This window comes from Abramis brama (genome assembly GCF_963993115.1).
Source record: "Abramis brama genome assembly, chromosome: 6".
NCBI lineage: Eukaryota > Metazoa > Chordata > Actinopteri > Cypriniformes > Leuciscidae > Abramis > Abramis brama.
The window spans coordinates 16287288-16313273 of NC_139968.1; the positions used below are offsets into that span (position 1 = coordinate 16287288).

Here is a 25986-nt window from a genome sequence, read left to right on the forward strand (position 1 = left end):
GAATGAAGCAACTTTGTGCACGACGCCTAACTTGACAATAAAACAGACGTCGTAGTGAACCAAGCATTGCTGGCTATTTAGGGACTGAATAAGTTACTGGATGACATAACACAGGGACATCATGACTGTTTGGAAGAAATCCTCCATATCTGTTAGATACGCCCCTGTAGATGGGTCTTGCTCAAAACCTTCTGATGGTGTTTTCTACGGAGCCCCAAAGGCAGAGCCAGATTATTCATAAGGGCACTTGGGCCAATGCTCAGGGGCACCAACCATTCACAACCACTAGGGGGGGCACCACATGACACAAGCTTTAAAAATATTTTTCGTAAATTGTTATATTATTAACTTGAAATTCTTGAAAGACCATACATAACTCGTTTATGAACACTAATTTAACAATAATAATAATAAATAAATAAAGATTACATGACCACTATCACTCCCCCCTCCCTCCCCAATCTGTCAGAGTTGAGTTGGTCCACAACAAGTAGGGGAGACCAGGGACAGTTGCAACATGGGGATGGTTGCAACATGTCATTTTTCTCCGATTAGAAACAAGCTAGAGTGATGACACTCACACTGTACATGCACAGTTAGACCCTCCCCCCACCAAGAAGACAGTAAACATATTCAACATTTGCTGCTGCATTTATTGAACAAAACTTGTTTTGGAGGTATGAAAGTAAATTTTTTCATGAGATATACTTTTTGTCATACTGTCCAGACATTTTGTATGAATTAATCTAAACTTACTTAGTTTGAATTATTGTTTTGTTGACTTCTAAGTGACATGGTTAGCATGTGTCAAAGTCAGTGTGTCTAGCAGGCACATGATGTTCTGTCATAGCTGATAGGGTTTGGGACAGTTACAACAAGTTATAAATTGCATGTTTAATAAAGGTTTGTTGCATTGCAAATTGTTCAATTCTTCCTGTCTGACACTGAAATATGGAGAGACTGAATAGCATCTGTAACACCTGCACACTGAATATATGTAGGCCTATGTTCTACACATAAACAAAAAAAACAATAACTGTTATTTGATAAATATGACTAAAATAAATTATAGGCTACAATAATATTATTGAAATAAATAATACTATAATATTATAGTAGGCCTAAAACAGTTAATATTTTCAGAATTATATGCTCATTGAGACAAAAAGCTAAAATAAAAAAAATAGGTATTTTTAACGTGTTGCAACCGTCCCCTGGGTCGGGGTCAGTTGCAACATCTGACTTCTTCCATTCAAATAAATACTGTGAACGATATGTCATATATAATCATCTTTAAATGGTATGGGTAATTAGCAGACAGATGCAAGTTTAATATATACAAATTTGGTGGGTCTAGTCCAAATAGTCTCTAACTGAGAGAAATGTGTTGCAACTGTCCCCGGTCTCCCCTACGCACAAATGTGGCAACAGAAAATGAATCTAAATCCAAAATGGACAGACGTCAATTGAGTGGTTTTGCAAAAAGAAAGTTAAAGAAAGACAAGAACGTTAAACGTTTAGCTACAATTCAAAATTTTCCAGGGATCGAAAGTTTTTTTGTGAGAACATCACTAGTTTTTTGCGAGAATATCACGGGAATTGCGATCACTAGCAGCACTGAGTCTGACGAAGCCGGAGCTAACTGTGGAGACGGTAACACTAGCATCTCAGATGGTACCGCCGGCGCTAGCGCCGCTAGCGGGGGACATGCTGCAGCCCTAACGGTGCATGTCCACTGGCACGGTGCGAGCGGAGCGGAGCGAGCGTTTTCAATTCATTCCTATGGAAGTCAAGCTTCACGCTCGCGCAGTGCATTTTGGGATTGACAGCGGACCGGAGAAAGCGTTGAGAGCGACCGAGAGCGTCAAAATGTTGGGCAGTTCTCGACTTTATGCAAATATCAAGCCAAAAACGCGGTCGTCAGCCAATTGCTGTGAGGTTCGGGATGTGACGTCTGTTTTGAGAGTTTAAAAATATGCAAATTGTGCCGGAGTTATGCTGGATTTAGTGCGTAAATCATTTTGTTTACAAATTAGACACTTTGCAGTTGTTATATGTTAAAGATTTTATTTTGGATGTGTTCATTGTGATTATATTGGCTGGGTTTATAAAAGTTTTTTTCAGGATTTTTGCTTGGTGCATTTGGAAACAAATCTTGTCTATTTCTAAATGTAATCGCGTGCATCGCTGATGATTATACTGTCCGTGTGTTGAAAAAAACTTTGATTAAACACACTCGCAACAGACACACCCCAAAGCAGAGACGTTACAGCGTTGCCAGCGGCTTTTGAGGTATAGTGCCCAGGGGCCCTGCCTAAAGGGACGTGGTGGTGGAAATATTTGTAGGTTGAGAGATTTTTTTTATTTTATTTTTTTTAATCTTTTGCGTTCCCCCGAGAAACTTTGCGTTCCCTCGCAAAGTTATTTGCGTTCCCTCTCAAAACTTTTGCGTTCCCGTAAGCTTTGTCATGCGTGAGGGGAATGCAATTTGCGTGCGCGCTCTCTCTTTCGCTGGATGTCGTGGCGAGAGGCGTGTCTGTTATTTCTTTTGACACAGACACAGTGAGGCTGAGAGTAAAGAAAAACAAAAGTACATTATTGTGTGGGATCTCTTTCTTTAAAATCAAACACAACGCAGAAGAAAACCCACTACAAATTGGTGCCGCTGACCCGTCGTTTGGTTCGCTGATTGCTGACCATCTGGGATGCTGCAAGCGTGCATCTTCTGCTGGGACTGTGTCGTCCTGAATAATCTGTATCTTCTGCTGGGACTGTCGTCGTCGTGAATAATCTGCATCGTCTGCGGGGACTGTGTCATCTTCTGCATGGTTGGAGTATTTAATTAGTGACTATTTTGAAATTGGTTAATTTTTTTTTTTTTTTTGCTTGTTTTTTATTTTTATTTTTTAAGGGAAAATTATTTCAGAGATAAAGTGATAGATATTTAACTTCATTTAAATTTTTCAAATTCAGTTATTTTTCAAAGTTATTTCAAAGTGTATTGAGAAATTGAGGGTGATAAGTGTGGCAAACGAGTAAAGGTTAGCATTTGATCAAAGTGTAATGATGGCTGGTAGAGGAAGAGGTGTATTACTGGCCACACCTGACAGAGATTTCCAGTTTATGGGTCCTGAGTATACAAGCACTGGGAGGGGTAAAGCAGTTAGATCATCGGGTGATACTAGGCCAGACATGTGCTGTTGTCCCATCGCAAAACCGGTCAAACCAGAGTATACTAATGTTGAATCAGGACTTACAAATGAAATGAGTGACCTCGTTAGACAAATTGGTTCTGAAATTGGCGAAGCCATCAGGGACACCCTGTTGCAGACTGGACGTTCAAGTTTGCCATCTAGTGGTTGTTTTGCAGATGCCACTAACATTTCTGACACAAAAGTATCGAATGCAACCATTATAGATGCTTCCAAGTTAAATTTGGTACTGAAGTCTGAAGTTTCCTCACCGCCGTATTATCGTGGAGATGGTACAGAGAAGTGCTCCATGATGGAGTGGGAAGAATTGATGCGAGTGTATCTTAACAAAAAAGAAGTGGCAGATTCTGACAGAGTTGGGGTGATGAACAGACTAATGGGGAGGGCCAGGGATATCATAAAAGTCTGGCTGAGTAATAGACTGGTAACCCCGACTGTAGACGCGGTTTTCACAGTCTTGAGACATCATTTATGTGATTCCAGTAGCTCAGGGATGCCTTTAGCTGATTTTTACTATATCAGCTAAAGGCATCCCTGAGCTACTGGAATCACTGAAATGATGTGATCAACTATATTTCATTTGAAACCTTATTCCAATGAAAGCCCTTTGGACTATTGGATAAGATTAAACAAAGCAGCTGAGGTGGCTGAGCGGAGCCTTAGGGAGGAGGGCAGAACCTTGGAAAATCGGAGCAAAGAACTGGCTGTAATATTTATTCAACACTGTCCTGATAAGGAACTCTCTTTGGTGTTCAAAAGCAAATCTGCACAGTCATGGACCGCGTCTGAGGTCCAAGAGCGATTAGATGAGATGCTAAGGGAACAGAAAGCCACTAAGCAAGTTACGTGCCAACAAACAGCCAAAGTATTTGAGCCTAACAGTGAATCATCTTCTGTGTCTTCTTCTCAGTCAGAAACTGCCACACCAGTAACTGACAACAGCACTCCAAACCAAAGCTTGATGCCTGTGAGTACAGGTGGGTTGCGAACTTGGCTCCTTTTGAATTTGACATACAGTACATTCCTGGACCAAAAAACGTGGTGGCTGATGCCTTGAGCCGGGAACCTTTTGCTACTCCCAAGATCTTGCACAGACTTACCAGAACGCCTTATGATATATTGAGGCACGAAGCAGATGCACTTGAGGTTGAGCGGGTTCAGGATATGTTTCATTTGTCCTGTGAACATACAAAAGAGTGTAGCTATGGAGAAAATATCTGGGTTGCAGAAGTGTCATGAGGTCACTAACATGGTTCAGAGTTTGGCTGGGGGGCGGGTGTCCTGTGAAGAGAAGTCAGCTGTACTCCGCTCTCACCGTCACTGGGAGGAAGGAGCAGCTGTTAGAGCAGTGGCTTATGTGCAGCATTTAAGGGGTTTGGAGGATGCGGGGCAGTGCTCACTCGATAAACTTACCCAGGCAGATTTACTTGACAAGCAATGTCATGATCCGGTCATAAGTAGGGTGAGGTTCTTTATGGAGCGAGGTAGACGACCATCTAGGAGAAAGTCAGTGAGTCAAAAGAAACTGTGCGAACACTCAGACAATGGGGAAAATTCAAAATCAGGTTAGGTATACTTTACTGTGTGTCTAAGAATCCGACAACCAAGAAAAATACTTTTTCGAGTATGTCATTCCAGCAGCTTTGAGAGGCTTGGTCCTAAAAGGGGTGCATGATGACGCAGGTCATCAGGGCCAGCACCGCACTCTTTGGCTAGCGAGGCAAAGATTTTACTGGTATTCTATGGAGAAAGACACTAAACTGTACGTGATGCAGTGTAAGAGATGTGTGTTGAGTAAGACTCCTGAGCCTGAGGCCAGAGCTCCACTTGTGTCAATAACCACTACAGCGCCGCTTGAGTTGGTTTGTATCGATTTCTGGTCAGCTGAGGATGTCAATAACAAATCGGTTGATGTGTTGGTAGTAACCGACCACTTCACAAAACTTGCGTGTGCGTATGTCTGTCCGAATCAAACTGCGAAGTCTGTTGCCCGGGTTCTGTGGAACAATTTTTTTTGTGTATATGGGTTCCCAGGACGGATCCATTCAGATAAGGGTGCAAATTTTGAAAGTTCTTTGATTGCTGAAATGTTGAAGTTGTCAAGTGTTACCAAATCTCGTACCACGCCCTATCACCCTATGGGTAACGGTCAAACTGAAAGGTTTAATCGTACTCTTGGTGACATGATAAGGTCCCTGCCTCCGAGGTCTAAAGCTGCTCGGCCTCAGATGCTGAACACACTGACTTTTTCGTACAATTGCACTAGACATGAGACAACTGGCTACCCACCTTTCTTTTTGATGTTTGGCCGTACTCTGAGATTGCCTGTAGATGTTTTGTTTGAGAGTGTAATTTTGGATGATGGGACTGTTGATGTGAGTAAATATGTCCAGTCTCTGGGGAAGGATTTAAGGGAGGCAATGTCACTTGCACAACTGAATGCGCATCAGCAGCTGAGTAAACAAGCTGAATATTATAATCGCAAGTGCAAGGGTCATTCATTGGAGTTGGGTGATCGGGTCCTTCTGGCAAACAAAGGAGAAAAGGGAAAGAGGAAATTAGCTGATCGTTGGGAAACCACGGTGTATATTGTGATCAGTAAGAACTTTTCTTTGAACACGTACAAGATTCGCCACCCTGTTAATGGTCGTACCAAAACTGTTCATCGAAACTTGTTGATGCCGGTGAACTTCTTACCATTGCCTGCTTGGGATGATCCTGTGAGTTCAGAGTGTGATTTGAGTTCAGAGTGTGATTTGTCACATACTGATTGTCAGAAGAGTGATACTACAGACCGAATTTCTCAATGGATTACTAATCTAGACGAAGTTGCAGGGACTGCCAGTGGTGAATTGAATGATGACATGATTGACAGTGGTGAGCATGAGATTTGTGATCATGAAGTGGGGAATCAAATTGAATAGGTTGAAGGGATGGAGTGTCATGATATTTCTGAGAGAATGTCTGATCCTTCAGCGTCTTTGTGCTTCGCATCAATTGCTGGAACATCATTTGTGTCAGATGTTCAGACTGAAGTCTCTGTATCTCCAATTTTTGTGCCTGTAAATGATCATGATGGTGACATTTCAGTGGTAGTGCGAGACATCTCTGTAAGTTCATCTGAACGTGATTCGGTTTCTTGTCAAGCTTTAAGAGAACAGCCTGGTGAACAGCAGAAATTATATACAAGATTTGGTAGACTTATTAGACCTGTGAGTAGATTGATTCAAACAATGTCAACTCAAAGAGTTTATCCTGTTCTGGAAGTTTGATATACAGTGAGGAAAATAAGTATTTGAACACCCTGCTATTTTGCAAGTTCTCCCACTTGGAAATCATGGAGGGGTCTGAAATTGTCATCTTAGGTGCATGTCCACTGTGAGAGACATAATCTAAAAAAAAAAAAACAGAAATCACAATATATGATTTTTTAACTATTTATTTGTATGATACAGCTGCAAATAAGTATTTGAACGCCTGTCTATCAGGTAGAATTCTGACCCTCAAAGACCTGTTAGTCTGCCTTTAAAATGTCCACCTCCACTCCATTTATTATCCTAAATTAGATGCACCTGTTTGAGGTCGTTAGCTGCATAAAGACACCTGTCCACCCCATACAATCAGTAAGAATCCAACTACTAACATGGCCAAGACCAAAGAGCTGTCCAAAGACACTAGAGACAAAATTGTACACCTCCACAAGGCTGGAAAGGGCTACGGGGAAATTGCCAAGCAGCTTGGTGAAAAAAGGTCCACTGTTGGAGCAATCATTAGAAAATGGAAGAAGCTAAACATGACTGTCAGTCTCCCTCGGACTGGGGCTCCATGCAAGATCTCACCTCGTGGGGTCTCAATGATCCTAAGACAGGTGAGAAATCAGCCCAGAACTACACGGGAGGAGCTGGTCAATGACCTGAAAAGAGCTGGGACCACCGTTTCCAAGGTTACTGTTGGTAATACACTATAGTGTATAGACGTCATGGTTTGAAATCATGCATGGCACGGAAGGTTCCCCTGCTTAAACCAGCACATGTCAAGGCCCGTCTTAAGTTTGCCAATGACCATTTGGATGATCCAGAGGAGTCATGGGAGAAAGTCATGTGGTCAGATGAGACCAAAATAGAACTTTTTGGTCATAATTCCACTAAACGTGTTTGGAGGAAGAAGAATGATGAGTACCATCCCAAGATCACCATCCCTACTGTGAAGCATGGGGGTGGTAGCATCATGCTTTGGGGTGTTTTTCTGCACATGGGACAGGGCGACTGCACTGTATTAAGGAGAGGATGACCGGGGCCATGTGTTGCGAGATTTTGGGGAACAACCTCCTTCCCTCAGTTAGAGCATTGAAGATGGGTAGAGGCTGGGTCTTCCAACATGACAATGACCCGAAGCACACAGCCAGGATAACCAAGGAGGGGCTCTGTAAGAAGCATATCAAGGTTCTGGCGTGGCCTAGCCAGTCTCCAGACCTAAACCCAATAGAGAATCTTTGGAGGGAGCTCAAACTCCGTGTTTCTCAGCGACAGCCCAGAAACCTGACTGATCTAGAGAAGATCTGTGTGGAGGAGTGGGCCAAAATCCCTCCTGCAGTGTGTGCAAACCTGGTGAAAAACTACAGGAAACGTTTGACCTCTGTAATTGCAAACAAAGGCTACTGTACCAAATATTAACATTGATTTTCTCAGGTGTTCAAATACTTATTTGCAGCTGTATCATATAAATAAATAGTTAAAAAATCATACATTGTGATTTCTGGATTTTTTTTTTTAGATTATGTCTCTCACAGTGGACATGCACCTACGATGACAATTTCAGACCCCTCCATGATTTCTAAGTGGGAGAACTTGCAAAATAGCAGGGTGTTCAAATACTTATTTTCCTCACTGTATATATATTTTTTTTTCTCAAAGTGTTTTTGATTGAGTGTGCATCTGTCGATCTGTCAGAGGTGGCATGATCTTTCATGATCTGTCATACATTAAGTTGTTTAAAACAAACAATTAGTGTAAGAAAAGTGATTTATTGGTGTATGTCATATTTGAAACTATGTATATGGCATGGTTTTTCGAATGGTAGATTGGGGATTAGCTACCCTTGATTTATCTGAATCTTAAACAAGATGGCTTTAGAGCTGTATAACCTAAGGTGGTTTATGTGAAATGACATCACCGATATGTCAAGTGGATGACCTGTCCAATAATCTAGCGTAAAACAGTGGGGGTGAATGTGACGAGTGTATGTTGTTACACTAGATTATTGCTATAATTTAATCAATAACAGTATTATTTTATGGGAATCTTATTTTGAAAACATTTGTTTTGGAAGTTGCACAGTTGTCAATGGTCATGTGATCATAAACTTAATAATTTGCATTGTTTTCAATTCTTCATACATGTATATTTCTTATTTTTTTTGTATTGTTTTTGGTTTCATTCTTGATAAATATTTCTGCACTAAATTAAGGAAGCACTATTACGTAAGCTTCGTCATGCGTGAGGGGAATGCTGATGCAATTTGCGTGCGCGCTCTCTCTTTCACTGGATGTCGTGGCGAGAGGCACGGCTAGACCAGAAATGCCAATTACCTGTGCTTAAGTGTGATCGTGTCTGTTATTTCTTTTGACACAGACACAGTGAGGCTGAGAGCAGAGGTGGACAAAGTACACAACTTCCTTACTTGAGTGAAAGTACAGATACTACTGGTCAAATATTACTCCGTTACAAGTAAAAGTTGTAAAGACCGATTCTTACTTAAGTAAAAGTACAGAAGTACTCGTTTTTAAAAGTACTTAAGTATCAAAAGTAAAAAGTAAATGTCAATGCATTGTTTTATTATTGTTGCATTGCTGAATGTAATACAGTACCTTATGCCTCTGAATCTATGTCTGCCTGCCCTCATATCAATATCACATTTATTTCTAGAACACAGTTCCAGTAGTGGGATTGAATATGAGATTGAATAAGTGCACTCAATAACGTCTACAATGGTTTCGGACACCCAAATGGCTGTTCCCTCAAATAGTGCCCTTGGCTTAGTTTTTTGGCTTTGACGTCAACCCGACTTTCATTTCCAACCAAAATCCAACGTCTGTCCGACGTCGGGTTTTGACGTAAATCTGACGTCGGGTTTTGACCTAAATATGACGTCGGGTTTTGACGTCAACCCGACTTTCATTTCCAAACCAAAATCATCCCCTGACTGATGTTACTACTTTCTACTCAAGGACCTTGACAGAAATGTAGTGGAGTAAAAAGTATGATATTTGTCTTTCAAATGTAGTGAAGTTAAAGTACAAAGTTTCCAGAAAAGATAATACTCAAGTAAAGAACAGATACTCAAAAAGTGTACTTAAGTACAGTACTCAAGTAAATGTACTTTGTTACTGTCCACCACTGGCTGAGAGTAAAGAAAAACAAAAGTACATCATTGTGTGGGATCTCTTTCTTTAAAATCAAACACAACGCAGAAGAAAACCCACTACAAATACTTACAAAAGATAAAGCAGTAACAATTTACACAGATTCTAAGTATGCTCATTGTGTAGTAGCCTACACCACTTTGCCAAAACATGGGCGCAAAGAAATTTTTAAAACGCAGATGGGAAACCAATATCCCACTCAGAGTTAATAGCAGACCTTATTTAAGCGGTACAACTAACGGCCATAGTGAAAGTCAAAGGTCACATGACTGGGGATGGTGAAGACTGCTTTGGGATCTTATAGGCATATTCAGTAGGTGTTTAGGTGACCGAGGGTCTAACAAAGTGAGTGATCACTGTCAGGGAAGCAATAGCAGTGTCTGTTCTTCTAAGATAAACTTGCATTAATAAAGGGGTCTATCCCCCACAAAAACAGCCTTGCAAACTCTGGTAAATCATAAATGAATTTAAGTGGCCATTGTTAAAAGAAAGGAAGTGTTTGCACATATTTTACTCTGTTTCGGAACAACATACTGTACCTTTAAGAGTCAGAACAGGAACTTGATTTTGGATTTTCTATCAGCTATACTTAAGTGCTTTAAAGCCACTAGAAGGCAGCAAAGCTCTGCTAAACAAACAGGACGCCATCTAATCTTGGTTGTTGATGTATGTAGCCTACAGCCAAAAAATTTGATTAGGCTATAAATATAGGCTATATACACTGACAAATATGTATGTTGTCTGTTCTCATTCTGATTTTGATTGGAATGTTTCATGCTGTTCTGAAACTCTGAGGATGCTGTTAATGTAGAGATTGTGTTAATAATTAACGATGATGATCACAATTTGATGCTCAAACATACATATTTCAAATAGGCCTACCATACTTCAGTTTTTAATTATTATTATTATTATTATTTATTTTATTATTTTTGTACAACAAATTGCATAAAAAAGCTGTCAAGAAAAAAAAAGTTAAATTAAATGTAGTCTAAAAATGTAATTAGGCCTAGTAATTTTTTTAAAGGCATCGAAGTGATCGAAGGATATCCCATATTAACTTAAAGAGATTCGCTTTTACAATTAAATTATGTATTTAAAAGATCTAGTCAAGTGTCCTACTTTGGCAAATGAAGGAGCAAAATAGTCTAAGGTGAGCGGGTGTGGCTATAGAGGTGAGGGCACACCTGTTGTTTTGTCTTAAACAGAGGATCCTGTTTGCTGCCATAAGAATCGACTGGCATACTTTATTGAATATTTCTGTTATTGTGCCGCTGGCTGTCGAAACGGCCGGAGTGAATCGCAGCCATCAGGTATTAACGCGTTTCAGAGCTGTTCACCAGGTGTGCTGCCGTAAACCGCGGACTGATGTAAGCAGATATATTTATTTTCCTCATTTCGAGAGTTTAATTCACATGACAGTTTTTTGTTTTGTTTTTGCCGTACTTTACAGTGCGCATTAGTAAAGGAAGAAACATGTGGTCTGGTTTAAGTAGCGGGGTTGTCAAGATTACAGCGCTTTGAATTAGTATGTGAGAATGTAACGGGAATGGCGAATGGTTTATTTTTATTTTTTTTTGCGTAAATTGTAGGTCATAATTTTGGTCAAAATACGAATTTTTTTTTAGTTCTCGGTAAGTCTACATGATTAAGTTCATATGTAATGTGTAATTTGCTCTTAAAATTTGCTTATTGTACAACTTGCCTACTGATAAAATAATAAATCATTTCAGAATCCAGGAAATGAAGACAAAAGGTCAGGGCCAGCAATTAGGGAAAATCAGTCTAAAAAGAGAAATGAAGATATTTGATAAAGGATCGACTTTTTGTGTGCTGTATTTGTTCTTCAAAATACATTGTTTATTTATAAAACATCAATACAATTAAAAGTTAAAAGAACTAGGTGTCCCACTTTGACAATAAAGGTTAGTTCATTGCATGAAATGCTTGGAAAATATATGAATATGAACAAGTTTTTATACAAAAAAAAAGAGGAACCTGTATGTTGTTGTCAAGATCTCTACTTCAAATGGTTTAGTATGAGGAAGTCATTTGGAACATATTTTAACATGAAACCAAAGACATACTGTGTGAGAAAATGTCCCACTTTACCTGTATTCACCCTAGACCGTTTAGAACGTTTAGGTATGAAAGCAAGGCTGTGAGGGATAAACTTAACATGTTTTCAATGGCATCTGCTGTAAAAAGCTGTATAAATCTCCTATATCACTTATCATTTTCCACAGCTCATATTGTCTGGAGTTTTTTGTCTTCTGAAATTTCTTGGAAATATATTTTTGCAGTGTTTCATCAGTAGAACAATCCAAAAACACATTAAATAACAGTGCAACCAACTGAAGAGATGTATGTCTGTCTATCCCTCATAGCCTCACTTTCATTCCTGTTAAAAATCAAAGATGGCTCTGCTGTGAATAAGGTCTATATGTCGTCAAACTCGATACCTTGGGTTTTTAATGAGAGGCATTGGATTTCAGCCATCATCTCAAATGCAGGGTTAAGTTTACTGTTTAACACCTGACAGTCTCATGTCTATCTTCAGATAAAGATAAAGGTTCGGCAACATGACAACGGTGTGACCCCTGCAGACCCTCATGACTGTGAAAAGGTCAGTTCGTTTCTTAAAATAATCAGATAACATCATGTGGTACTTCCCCAAAACGTAATGGCATTCAAGAATAAAATAAAATATTATTTTCAACACATTCAAAGTGCAACATGCAAATAATTTATTTCTTTTTACTTGATGGTTACGCCATTTCCGAGTCATTAAAGGGATAGTTCACTTTGAAATTAAATTTTGGTATGTTTTAGCTTACCTCAAGGGCATCCAAGATGTAGGTGTCTTTTTTTCCACAGTAGTTTCAATTTTGATATTTTTAGGTCAAACCGTTCTTGTCTGTCAGTCATATAATGCAGGTCTATGGTCACTATCTCAAAGAGCATGCACAGTGAGCATAAACAGAGTCCAAATTAAACAATTCCCCATCGTAAGTACACATTGATGGCCTAAGACACGAAACGAGCGGTTTGTGTGAGAAAACGAACAGTATTTATATCGTTTTTACCTCTTGTACACATCCGAGATCACGTCCGGCGCTTTCAGGCACTTGCGCAGACTAAGCCAGAATGCGCGCACACGTCACACACCAGGAAGCGCGCGCGCCCTCAGATCACTTGGACGTGGTTGTGTAGAGGTAAAAACAATATAAATTTTAATCACTTTAAACTTCAAACTACTTTAAACTTCTTAAGTGTAAAGCTTCCAGCTCCCAAGCAACTCCATAGCAACCAAACTTGAGTACCCTAGCAACCTATATATTTTGCAAGACCTATATCTCTGTATCAGAACATCGTATAGAGATGAGGTTTGGCTCTTTTGACTCATGCTAGCAAACAGCACTTCCAACATGCTACACATGCTAGCAGTGAATAGCTACATGCTAATAGCGATTAGTTTAGTGCTAAATCATGCCAAGATCATGCTAAGAACTCTATAAAAACTCCATAGTAACCATCTGTAACAACTACCAACCACCTAGTAACACCATAGCAACAACCCAGAATACCTTAGCAACCGCCCTGAATGCCCTAGCAACACCATAGCAACCACCCAGAACACCCTAGCAACTGCCTAGCAACAATCTAGCAACCACCAGAACACCCTAGCAACCACCCAGAACACCCTAGCAACCGCCTAGCAACCACCCAGAACACACTAGCAACCACCCAAAATACCTTAGCAACCGCCTAGCAACACCCTAGCAACCACCCAGAATACCATAGCAACCACCTTGCAACACCCTAGCAACCACCCAGAACACTATAGCAACCGCCTAGCAACCACCCAGAAAACCCTAGCAACCACCCAAAATACCTTAGCAACCTCCTAGCAACACCCTAGTAACCACCCAGAACACCATAGCAACCGCCTAGCAACCGCCTAGCAACCACCCAGAACACCCTAGCAACCACCCAAAATACCCTAGCAACCACCTAGCAACCACCCAAAATACCATAGCAACCACCCAGAACACCCTAGCAACCACCCAAAATACCCTAGCAACCGCCCAAAATACCATAGCAACCGCCTAGCAACACCATAGCAACCGCCTAGCAACACCACAGCAACCACCCAGAATACCCTAGCAACCACCTAGCAACACCATAGCAACCACCCAGAACACCATAGCAACTGCCTAGCAACCACCCAGAACACCTTAGCAACCCACTAGAAACACCCTAGCAACTTTAAACTACTTCAAACTATACTTTAAACTTTAAACTACTTTAAACATCAAACTACTTTAAACTTTAAACTAATCTAAACTTAAAACTACTTTAAACTTTAAACTACTTTAAACTAATTTACACCGTGTCCTAACTACACGCGACGCGATAAAATTCCAGCGACAGGCAGTGTGTCTGTCCACACTAGACGCGACGCGACTGTGAGACGCCACAGCCAATCAGAACAGCGTGTGGGCGGAGTCAAACTACTTTAAACTTAATTCAAACTTTCTGGTCCAAACTTTCTCAAGCCAACTTAAAGTTTGTCTCGACTAACTTTTTAATCTAGTTAAATGTAATTTTTCTTTCATTAAATGTAAAAGTTGTCATTGACCTAGTCTCTTTTTGTGCTCTTTCAGTTGTACCTCGTTCACAAAGATGTCCTTAAAGAAGGGGTTACTGCTTTGTGTCCTGGTTTCAGGAACATCTTTACTGCTCTATCTCACTTGCATCCCTTTGAAAAAAAACTGGTTGCAAAGGACAGAAGGACCATCCAAGGAACTTTTTCAGGAAGTATCAGGGATTTACTATGTTGCTTACCCCAGAAAATACGAATTCATCATTGACCAGCCAGATATATGTGAACAACAAAAGCCCTACTTGGTGGCAGTTGTCCCCGTGCCCCCTGGGGACGTTGATGCACGCAATGGCATCAGGAAGACGTGGGGTAAACAAAAGGTTTTTGGGGACAAAGTGGTGCTGGTTCTGTTTCTTATAGGCGTACACAGTGGAAACGATGAAGAGATGTTGCAGGAAAAACTCCGGAATGAGAGCCAACAATACAAAGACCTTCTGCAGAGCAACTTCCAGGATTCCTACAGGAATCTGACCATTAAAACCATGGTGATGATGGAATGGCTCAGCGAAAAATGTCAACAGGCGTCCTACGCGGCGAAAGTGGACGCTGACGTGCTCCTCAACATGAACAACCTAATAAATATGCTTGTGAGTTTGAACGCAGTACAACGCAACTATATGACCGGGTTAGTGTGGGATGACAGCATTGTAATACGAGACCCTTCCAACAGGTTTTTTCTCCCCTACAACGTGTACTCCAGGGACACATTTCCTTCATATCCTCTGGGCATGTGTTACATCATTTCTATGGACCTCCCACAAAAGATTCTACTGGGAGCAAGGGAAGTTAAGCCCATATATATCGAGGATGCATATCTTGGAATGTGTTTGGAGCGTTTAGGTATCGTCCCCACCAAACCGCCAAACATCGAACTGTTTGTGGTGGGACTACTGCAGTACAATCGCTGTTACTATTCTAGACTAATAGCAATACAAACAGAAAACACAAATCAGATGACTTCTTATTGGACAGATATTTATTCATCCAGCCAACCATGCTGAGGTGGAAACATCCCGAATATTCCTCATATTATGTTTCTGACAGCAAGAAAAAAACATGTTACTTTGGTGTACTGGTTCACTTTACATCAGTTTACAAAAGTACAATGTGTGTGTGTGTGAGAGAGCATTTTATTTGTTTCTTTCAAGTGAAACCATTTGCATCATGAACATATCCTCAGGAACAATTAAACAAGTGTTACATGTAAAAATTATTTATTACTTGCTTATTTACTCTGATGATTTACAGTTTTGTTTGAGAACTGACATGAAAACAATATGCAGATATTACTCTTAATACATCCATTTTTTGTCACGGTTTGGGTTTTCTTATCATTGTCATGTTTCTGTGTCTTGTCATGTGATTCCCTGTTTGTCATGTGATCCTGCCATGTGTCTTGTCATTGGTTAATCGTCTGATCATTGTTTTCATTGGATTGTTGTGGTTTGCTATTGGTGGATCTCATGTGAGTTGTCCCGTCCGTCTGCCAGTAAACACATCATCAGAGAATAGATGACGCTGCAAGAGGGAGGGGAAGTTATTTTATATCAAGAATATGAGGGCACATTAATAAATAAAAAAATGCACAGATAAATAATTTATTATAAACTGCAATATTCCATAAAAAATTATAAATTTTTGTCATGGTTACTTTAAATATGAAGTGTTAACTAGCATAATATAATCATTTTCTTTCTGAATAGCCTGCCAATTTAAATATCATTCAAGTCATTGGTCATATAAACCTACATGGACACTCCCACAGCATTTATATAACCATACTTTCATCCGCCTTGAACTTGCTGACTCTGAAGGACAACTTTACAGTTCACACTAAACATTTTCACAAAATAATTAAACCTTTAAAAATATGATCTTCAAGATGTTTTAAACTACCTAAATTACGTTATGGTCGTCATTTAACTGATGAAGAAAGTAAATATTTGCTTACATGAATTAAACTATCTGGACTATTTGATTCTGGTTTGTATGCTAGTTTATAGTTAGTTCAATTATTAATGAGTATTGTGGTGGATTTTTAATTAATAAGATAGTAAACTATTTATTAGAACTAACCATTATAAAAATCTGACAACTTCTCCTTTGAGTCTAACATTATGACAAACTTTTACCTGACTTCCCCTTCAAGGTCTAACAATATAACAAACTAAATCTTACTTCTTCTTTTAGGTCTTACTATTAGGTCTTTAGTTTTTTTTGTGATGATTTTACTTATGCCAGTAACAGATGGTAAAGAAGGGAGGGGCTTGCTTTACCAATTGAACCAATCATATTGATAGAAGGTGACATGTCGTAGATTTTTCTCTAAACCTAACTATCTGGGTTGTCTCCAATCGACATTCCCTTTCTATTCTAATGGGTTGTCTCCAGTCGACATTCCCTATATAGTCCCTATATGGTTAGTTTAATATACAGTTTACTATTTTATCTATTAAAAATCCACCACACATGTTAGTCACGCTGATCTTATTTTGATGTGTCTGTCTTTATCCTATGAAACCTGATATATTCTTCTGCTTGGGCGAGATTCTCTGAAAATTGCTCGAGTACTCTCCCGGCCATGATTAAAGAATCTGAAGGACATTTGCTGAAGTCTGTCTGTTAATTTCTGCTGCGCAGCAGGTGAGTTAGTTTAGAGAGGTATATTAAACATCGATTGGAGACGTTAGGGAACGTCGATTGGAGACGACCCAGGTAGACTATATATTAAACGTCGATTGGAGACGTTAGGGAACGTCGATTGGAGACGACCCAGGTAGACTTAGAGTAGGAGCGAGATAGGGAAAAATCTACCACAGAATCAATCAAAGATTAATGAGAATTTGAGTTTGGCCTGACAGTGGAAAAGCAATAATGTTTAAAGATCAACAAGAATTACCTCTTTGTGAGAGCAGCTACAAAGCAAACATGACTAACCTTACCTAGTCTTGTAAGAAAGACCTGTCCCAGGCCTGGATTACAATAACCATGTTTACTCTGCCTCTTACTCTCAACATGAGGACAGGAGAGTGTCAGTTAATAAATGGGAAAACAAAGTAACTTGCGTTACTTTTTTGAAAAAGTAACTGAGACTTTGTTGTAAATTTAAAAGTAATGCATTACTTTACGAGTTACTTGGGAAAAAGTAATCTGATTACTTAACTCATGTTACTTGTTAACACTGTTAACACTTGTTTCCCCAACACTGCCCTTACGTTACCCAATTACCCCAAAAATCTTAATAGAAGACTTAATAATAGTAACTTTAATAATAAATATTTCTAAAGCGTTAGTAATTGAAGTGCATGGCAATTTTTATAGATGTGGTGCTGTGTGAAACGCTTGTAATTATCGTCAGTCAGAGCTGGGTAGTGACTGATTACATGTAATCTGGATTACGTAATCAGAATCGAAAAATTAAGCACTTGTAATTGTATTACATTTTAAAATACTTGTAATCAGACTACAGTAACTTTTTTATTGATTACATGTTATTCTCACAATGGCAGTCAAATATTCATAATTAATTGATTCTCCCTACTTCTTTAATCTGTTAAATTTTCCTTTCTATAAAATGCCTACTGCTTATATACATTCAGAAGGTCTGCAGGTTTGTGAAATTACACACAGACCAGCCGTTAGTCATGTGACTATAACTGAAAACTGAGACCCACACAGCATTTCATCACAGAAATCATTTCGGTTGGTAACACTTTAGTTTAGGGTCCACTTCTCACTATTAGATTGTTGCTTATTAGCATGCGTATTGCTATATTGGCTGTTTATTAGTACTTTTAAAACACATATTAATTCCTTATTCTGCATGACCATATTCTACATCCTTAATCCTACCCAATATCTAAACTTAACAACTACTAATATTAATAAGTAGTATTATTTAGGAGTTTTTTGAGGCAAAAGTCGTAGTTAATAGTTAGTTATTAGTAAGAATTGGACCCTAAACTAAGTGTTATCATCTGTAACTTGGATATGTTGCCATTGCATATGTAATCAACTCCTGATTCACACATTAATTATTATTTTAATTATTACTAAGTTTCAGTGAGTTATAATGTCTTTGGAAGGCTTTTGTCTTTCAAACACATTAAAATGTACAAATTCATATAATTTCATTTACATGCAATGCAGGGATTCCCCAACTTTTTTGTCAGCTGAAATTTCTTTGACCTAATATATTCACTTGAAGTACCCCCTGAGATTAAAAAATTTAAGTTAGGTTAATAATAAAATTCAATAAAAGTCAATAAAATTAAAATTAAGTTCACGGTTCTCTGATGTCATTAATGGTCACATGACATGCAGCCAAACCAATAAAATATTTTTAATAGTGTTTTATTCATATTGTTTTTATTCAAAAATATATTTATTTTAATTTAAAATGTTTATGATTTAATTACTTAATAGCTTTTCATTAAACTCAGAAACCCCTGCAGTTCCATCACAAACTCCAGTCTGAGAAACCCTAACATAATGTAGGCTAAAACATATCAAAGAATGGAATATATTTTCTTTCTCTTTGTATTTTTATATCAGTATGGTCCGAGATTATTCTACTCAAATCAATGTGATAAACAAGTTAGGTCAATGTGATAAACAAGTTAGGTCAAAAGTAATCTAAAAGTAGTCAGATTATATTACCTAAAACGTGTATATTACCTAAAAAAAAAATTCATGTAATTTAATCAGTAACTGATTACAATTTGTAAGTAATCTACCCAGCACTGTGTACAGTTTACCTCAACACTTCAGTTTACATTGTCGGATCTATTCAGTATGGTTTCAGCCATAGATTCACCACAGAGACTTTAATGTTCACATATCATGTTTTTCTTGTGTCATAATTCAAATGGGTCAAGCGACTTGCGCTTCAATAGAGAAGCCGAAAACATCAAGTTAATCGTGCATTTCTTTTCTTTTATTCCACAACTGATGTGTGCAGTTTTTTATTGCTTGCATTAAAATAATTTTCTCTTGTTTTGTTTTTTAATTGCAGTCTTTTTCTTCTGCCATTCATGCTCATCAGCTCCATGCAATCTTAAGCTTCACCTGTACACAGTCTGAAACGTTTTTTTGGCAGTTTGCTAAAATAAAAGAGCCATTCTAAGAGCCATCGTTTCAGCTGTTGACTTTTCTACCTTGAGAAAGAACGTTAAAAGTACAACTTAAAAGGGCATGACAAATCATGACATAAGACAAATTACCAATGCATTATCCCTCATGAACAAATATAACGTCTGATGTTTGCATACAGGGCCGGCCCTGACCAGTTTGCTGCCATTGTGTTGTGGCAGCAAAATTGGTTGCTGTGTTCATGTTTATTTAGCATATATATATATATATATATATATATATATATATATATATATATATATGCTAAATTATATATATATATATATATATACATTATATATACATTACAGCCTAAACACAAATAGCAAGAGCATTACATCTAGCATTCAAGTTAAGTCACCTTTATTTATATAGCGCTTTTTATAATATAGAATACAGATTATTTCAAGGCAGCTTTACAGTGATAACAGGAAAATAACGCAAAAAAGTTTGCTTCTCCTGTACAGCAGATCTAGAAGAAAATAGTGTCATAGTCCAGCTTAAGTAAGTTCAGTGATGGTTTATTTTTTGTTGTAAATAAGTTTTATAATATAATAAAATAATAAAAGTTTATAATAAAATTTAGTTCATTTAAATATAGCCACTCTGGAAAAAACAGTGATGTCCTCGTCCAAATGTCACAAACTATTCATGGAGCACAAGCAAAAGTGTTTGTTTTCCCCATAGACGGTAAAAAAAGATGGACGACGCCCCTTCGCTCTCTTCCATTGATGAGAACTGAAGCTGCCAGAGTCCCGATATGGCGCTGACATATTGGAACTTGAGTCTGCGCAGTAGCGATCTCGTGACCAGACCTGCGCAGTAGTGAGCAGGAAGTAAAGCCGCGAAATCTACGCTCTGCCCTCACTCTCGCAGAATGCACTCAGGGAGAGAGGATTCTGCACACTTTTTTAAAAATTGATTGCAATACGACAAGAGGCTTGTTAAAATAAAGTAAATACAATCTCCTCAGTCTTCCGAAGATCCCGAAAAAAATGTCTGTTGGTGCTTCAGTGACTACTTCGCTCGAGAACCTGTCAATCACAGCTGTCAATCATGACGTTACAACACCGCATCACGTAACTAACTAAAAACCAACTTATTTTTGAAACAGACACTTGAACTTACATCAGCGTGATAAAAACGACAGCAAATGAAAGAAACCACCTTTGGAAAAAAGATCTTTGAAGTGTAATTTAATTGTTTAGTTGGTCTCACGTCCCGTTGAATAACATGGGGAGGCGGGGCTTATGACCTATACTAGGACCAGTCACCGGGGGGCGATCGAGACGTTTTGGTTTAGACCTGGCGCGAGCTGCCAGGCCCGTTTCTACAGGGGTGTTTGTGTAAAGCACCCTCAAACAAAAGCAGTGCTTATGGCAAGCCCTTTTAACATTTAAAAGCTAATTTTGACTATCCGGAATTAACATTGTAGATATCAACAATGTCTTTCTGACTAGTCGTAATTACATTTTGGATAGGTGGAATTGTCATTCAAGATATCTGTAACGTATTTGTGACTAGTCGAAACGACAGATAGAGATAGCTGTAATTCAGTTTTGACTAGGCAAAACTGAATTACAGATATCTGCAATAACGTCATTGAAAACGACATTCAACTCATCACACATCTTAAATGACAATTGCAGATATCTGTAATTCAGTTTTGACTAGGCAGAATGAAAGTTAAAGATATCTCAAACGTCATTATGACTAGTGCAAATTATTGTGCATGACGTTATGGCAAGCCATTTTAACATTTAAAAGCTAGACTGGATATGTGTTGCAGATATCTGTAATTCAGTTTTGCCTAGTCAAAAAGAACATTTCAGATATCCACAACTACATTCTTCCTATCCATAATTGTCATTTCAGATATCCACAAAGACATTCTTCCTAGGACAAATGACGTCACTTTTGCCATTCATTTGTATGGGGTTTATCATTACAGTTATCTACAATTCAGTTACAGATATCCACTATGTGAATTACGGATATCTGCAACTGAATTGTAGATATCTGTAATTCTAGTTTGAGATATCTTCAATTTGATTCTGACTAGTCATAACTCCAGTTCAAGATATCTTTAATTCACCTCAATTCAAGATATCTACATGTTCCTTTTCAGATATCTTAAATTAAGTTTTGACTAGGCGAAATGACGTTGTAGATATCTTAAACTGGAGTTAGGTATAGTCATAATTTAATTGTAGATATCTATTATCAAGTTATAGATATCTTGAAATTAATTTTGATTAGAGATATCTGAAATTTGAGATATCTGTAACTTTCATTCTGCCTAGTCAAAATGTAATTACAGATATCTTGAATTAGAGTTTTGACTAGGCCAAATGACGTTGCAGATATCTGTATGCATCACACTTTAGGCGGGAGCAGAGCGTGTTGTTCAAATCATCAAATCACATAGCACCTGTTAACTGTTAACTTTAATTAGCACTGATTAGCACCATGTCGGAGCAACCAGAGTGTTTAATCGTCTTTTTAATGCTGTTAGATACTGTTTCAAAATATAAAAAAAAAAAAAAAAAAATAAGAACTAATCTGAACTAAGAACTTTTTTCTCATCTAAGGAAGTTAATGTTATTGTACTTCCATGGCAAGAATAGCATGCATGTCAGCATGCATGTAAAGTGAATTAGTGTGAATCTCTTTCACGCATAAATCTTACGGCAACAATAACCTTTTAAGCATGATCATAAACATAGTATTGCAACATTTATTTATTTTTTTGGTATATAAAAATAATTTTCTGGTGTTTTTTTCGATTACAGCCAATGCCATGACTGCTTCTTTCTTCTTCCATTCATAGAAATAAGGAAATGAACCCACTTCTTCTTTGAATATGGCGGGGAGGGGAAATGGATATCTAAAATAGAGCAATGTCATGCAAAATAATTTGCACTAGTCATAATGACGTTTGAGATATCTTTAACTTTCATTCTGCCTAGTCAAAACTGAATTACAGATATCTGCAATTGTCATTTAAGATGTGTGACGAGTTGAATGTCATTTTCAATGACGTCATTGCAGATATCTGTAATTCAGTTTTGCCTAGTTTACTGGATTACTGGATTCGACTAGTCACAATTACGTTACAGATATCTTGAATGATAATTCCAACTATCCAAAATGTAATTACGACTAGTCAGAAAGACATTGTTGATATCTACAATGTTAATTCCGGATAGTCAAAATTAGCTTTTAAATGTTAAAATGGCTTGCCATATGACGTTGCTCTATTTTAGATATCCATTTCCCCTCCCCGCCATAATCAAAGAAGAAGTGGGTTCATTTCCTTATTTCTATGAATGGAAGAAGAAAGAAGCAGTCATGGCGTTGGCTGTAATCGAAAAAAAACACCAGAAAATGTTTTTTATATAAAATAAAAAAAAGAAAATGCTGCAATGCTATGTTTATGATCATGCTTAAAAGGTTATTGTTGCCGTAAAATTTATGCGTGAAAGAGATTCACACTAATTCACTTTAATAAAGATGCTGACATGCATGCTATTCTTGCCATGGAAGTACAATAACATTAACTTCCTTAGATGAGAAAAAATGTTCTTAGTTCAGATTAGTTCTTATTTTTTATTTTATTTTTTCAGTTTGAAACAGTATCTAACAGCATTAAAAAGACGATTAAAAACTCTGGTTGCTCCGACATGGTGCTAATCAGTGCTAATTAAAGTTAACAGTTAACAGGTGCTATGTGATTTGATGATTTGAACAACACGCTCTGCTCCCGCCTAAAGTGTGATGCATACAGATATCTGCAACGTCATTTGGCATTCAAAACTCTAATTCAAGATATCTGTAATTACATTTTGACTAGGCAGAATGAAAGTTACAGATATCTCAAATTTCAGATATCTCTAATCAAAATTAATTTCAAGATATCTATAACTTGATAATAGATATCTACAATTAAATTATGACTATCCTTAACTCCAGTTTAAGATATCTACAACGTCATTTTGACTAGTCAAAACTTAATTTAAGATATCTGAAAAGGAACATGTAGATATCTTGAATTGAGGTGAATTAAAGATATCTTGAACTGGAGTTATGACTAGACAGAATCAAATTGAAGATATCTCAAACTAGAATTACAGATATCTACAATTCAGTTGCAGATATCCGTAATTCACATAGTGGATATCTGCAACTGAATTGTAGATAACTGTAATGATTAACCCCATACAAATGAATGGCAAAAGTGATGTCATTTGTCCTAGGAAGAATGTCTTTGTGGATATCTGAAATGACAATTATGGATAGGAAGAATGTAGTTGTGGATATCTGAAATGTTCTTTTTGACTAGGCAAAACTGAATTACAGATATCTGCAACACATATCCAGTCTAGCTTTTAAATGTTAAAATGGCTTGCCATAAGTGCTGTCTACATTGGATGCGGCGAGAGGCGACGCTACACAACAAATTACCAACAACTGATCACACGCGCTCTGTTTCTGACGCACTTCAAGCACTCGCTGGGTGGGGGAAGACTGATGCGCCGGACCGGAGTCAGGGGACTTAGTTAAGTTTTTGTGGAGTTTTTTTACTTAATATTAGTATTTCGAATTAATGGTTTTAAAATAGTATTAGTAAAAAAAATTATTAAAAAAAGGGGCCGGCCCTGTTTGCATACGTGTATACCAGTATACCATTACAACATCCTTCATGAATAAACATGACGTCTGATGTTTGTATACATATATACCAACATACCATCACGTCACATATGCAAATGTAGTCTCAAATACAACAATTTCATTGGCTGCTGTGCGTGTTGTCGCGTTAACACGGACAAACGGTGCGTGTTGACACGGTCAAAAATCACGCGTTTCGTTTAAAGACTTTTGGCCCCGATCGACTGCCATAGTATCTTAATGGTCCAGTGGTAGAACTTTCGCCAAAAAGAAACTCATATAGTTTTTTTTTTCTAATCAAAACCGATTACGTTCATGGTTGTATATCAAGCAGGGACACGTTTGTGTGCATTATGTTTTGTGATTTCACCAGAACGAATAGAGAGTATCCGCAACAGATTGAAGCGCGCGTCGGAGTGAAGACAGTGCGGCGTGTGCGCGAGCCACATGAGAAAACACCGTATCCGCGCCACTGATCGCAGCGGCAACAAGCACTTAGTTTGATCACTTGATTTAAAAAACACATTTCAGCGCTAGATCGTCTCTTATTTAAAAAAATAACGAAATGAATGCTCTGCCAGTTAACTGGAGATGTTTTATTTATTTGTAGAATTGGTAGGCTACAGTTCGTGCCGCGAGATGTTTTAAAAAGTGGTGGGGACAATATCGACCCTGGCAAAAAGTGGTGGGGACATGTCCCACCCATTTAACGGCTCTTGTGCGCCTATTCAAATAAGTTTAATGTCAGGGTTTCTGCCCTGGCAGCTCTGTCTGTCTTGTCTTTGTTTAATGTTTCTATGTTTGCCTTGTGCTTTAGGACCGGTCGGTGTGTGACGTCAAAGTATCGCGAGAGCGATCAGAGAGCAGACAGTTCCATATGCTACTTTGATGTCACACACCAATCGGTCTGCGCAGCGCAGCATCAAGTGGAACACACTACTTGTCTAGTCCTCGTTTGCCTCACCTATAGGTGGTGCTGTGTGATCCACATATGCCTTGTGTGCTTTCCTCCCAATTTATTGTGCTCTTCACCCTTTACCCTCTTGTCTTTGCCAGTTCGTTTTGTGCCACGTGTAGTCAGTTTTTAAACTGTGTCTTAGGCATTCGAATCCAATGTTTGCTTCACTTCCTGTCTCCTTCATCTGATGGATTTTTGAAGGCAGCATAGATGTATCCTTCTCTGCCTTTGATATCCCACAATCCTGTGCTTTCCATTCCTTGACAGTTGAGCTAGAAAATAAAGATGGGATCAGAAAGTTGCGGTTGGTGGTCAGTTTGTGGTTGCGGTTGGTGGTCAGTTTGTGTGTAAATGTACTTTTTTGACCAACATTTTACACTTCTGATGTAATTTCTAGCGAGTAATTACTATTGTAGTAATTAAATATTAGCTTAATTTTCACCAAAGCTCTATCTATTTTGCTGTTGATCATTAAACAGTAACACTACCTCAAAAAAGTCTGTCTGAAATCAGTGAGGAACCTTTGTGCACCAGGCACGAGCACAGGTAGTGCTCAACCTGTGCAGAGCGCATGCCCTTTTTGCCCTTACACTCCGAAGTGGCCTTTTTTTTGTGGTGTTTTTATTTATTTATTTATTTTTATAAATCAATGCTATTGTTCACCCTTTACGTCTGTCTTTCTGTTTTACAAATATTTAGCCAATGAAAGTTCTTAAAAAGCGCTTGTGTAAATCGTGTTCGATCCTCGAACTGTCTGATAACTCCGCCCCCATATCTTGACTGAATGAACTGAAATCCCACAGCAGACAGCAGCTGAACGAAGTTTTGCAAGGGTAATCAAAGATCTTGTTGTTTGAATAAGTACTAAACATTATGTCTATAAAGGCTCATATTTTATTTATTTGATGTCTGACTGAGACATGTGGGA

The 25986-nt window shown here is 38.2% G+C and overlaps 1 protein-coding gene across 4 annotated transcripts in view; it reads left to right on the forward strand.

Moving 5' to 3' along the window:
- Window positions 1-16903, forward strand: part of LOC311084443 (beta-1,3-galactosyltransferase 2-like) — a 67498-nt gene extending 50595 nt beyond the window's left edge. Inside the window, exons 1-3 of one of the 4 annotated variants that reach the window (XM_084116452.1) lie at window positions 602-677; window positions 12194-12259; window positions 14301-16903. In XM_084116452.1, the coding sequence (XP_083972578.1) occupies window positions 12246-12259; window positions 14301-15300 (1014 nt within the window). In that variant the 5' untranslated portion in view covers window positions 602-677; window positions 12194-12245 and the 3' untranslated portion in view covers window positions 15301-16903. Of the gene's footprint in view, window positions 1-601; window positions 678-10785; window positions 11004-12193; window positions 12260-14300 lie in introns of those variants that run through there. The other 3 variants (XM_084116453.1, XM_084116454.1, XM_084116455.1) reach the window with 3 other exon arrangements.
- The last annotated feature ends 9083 nt before the right edge of the window (window positions 16904-25986 follow it).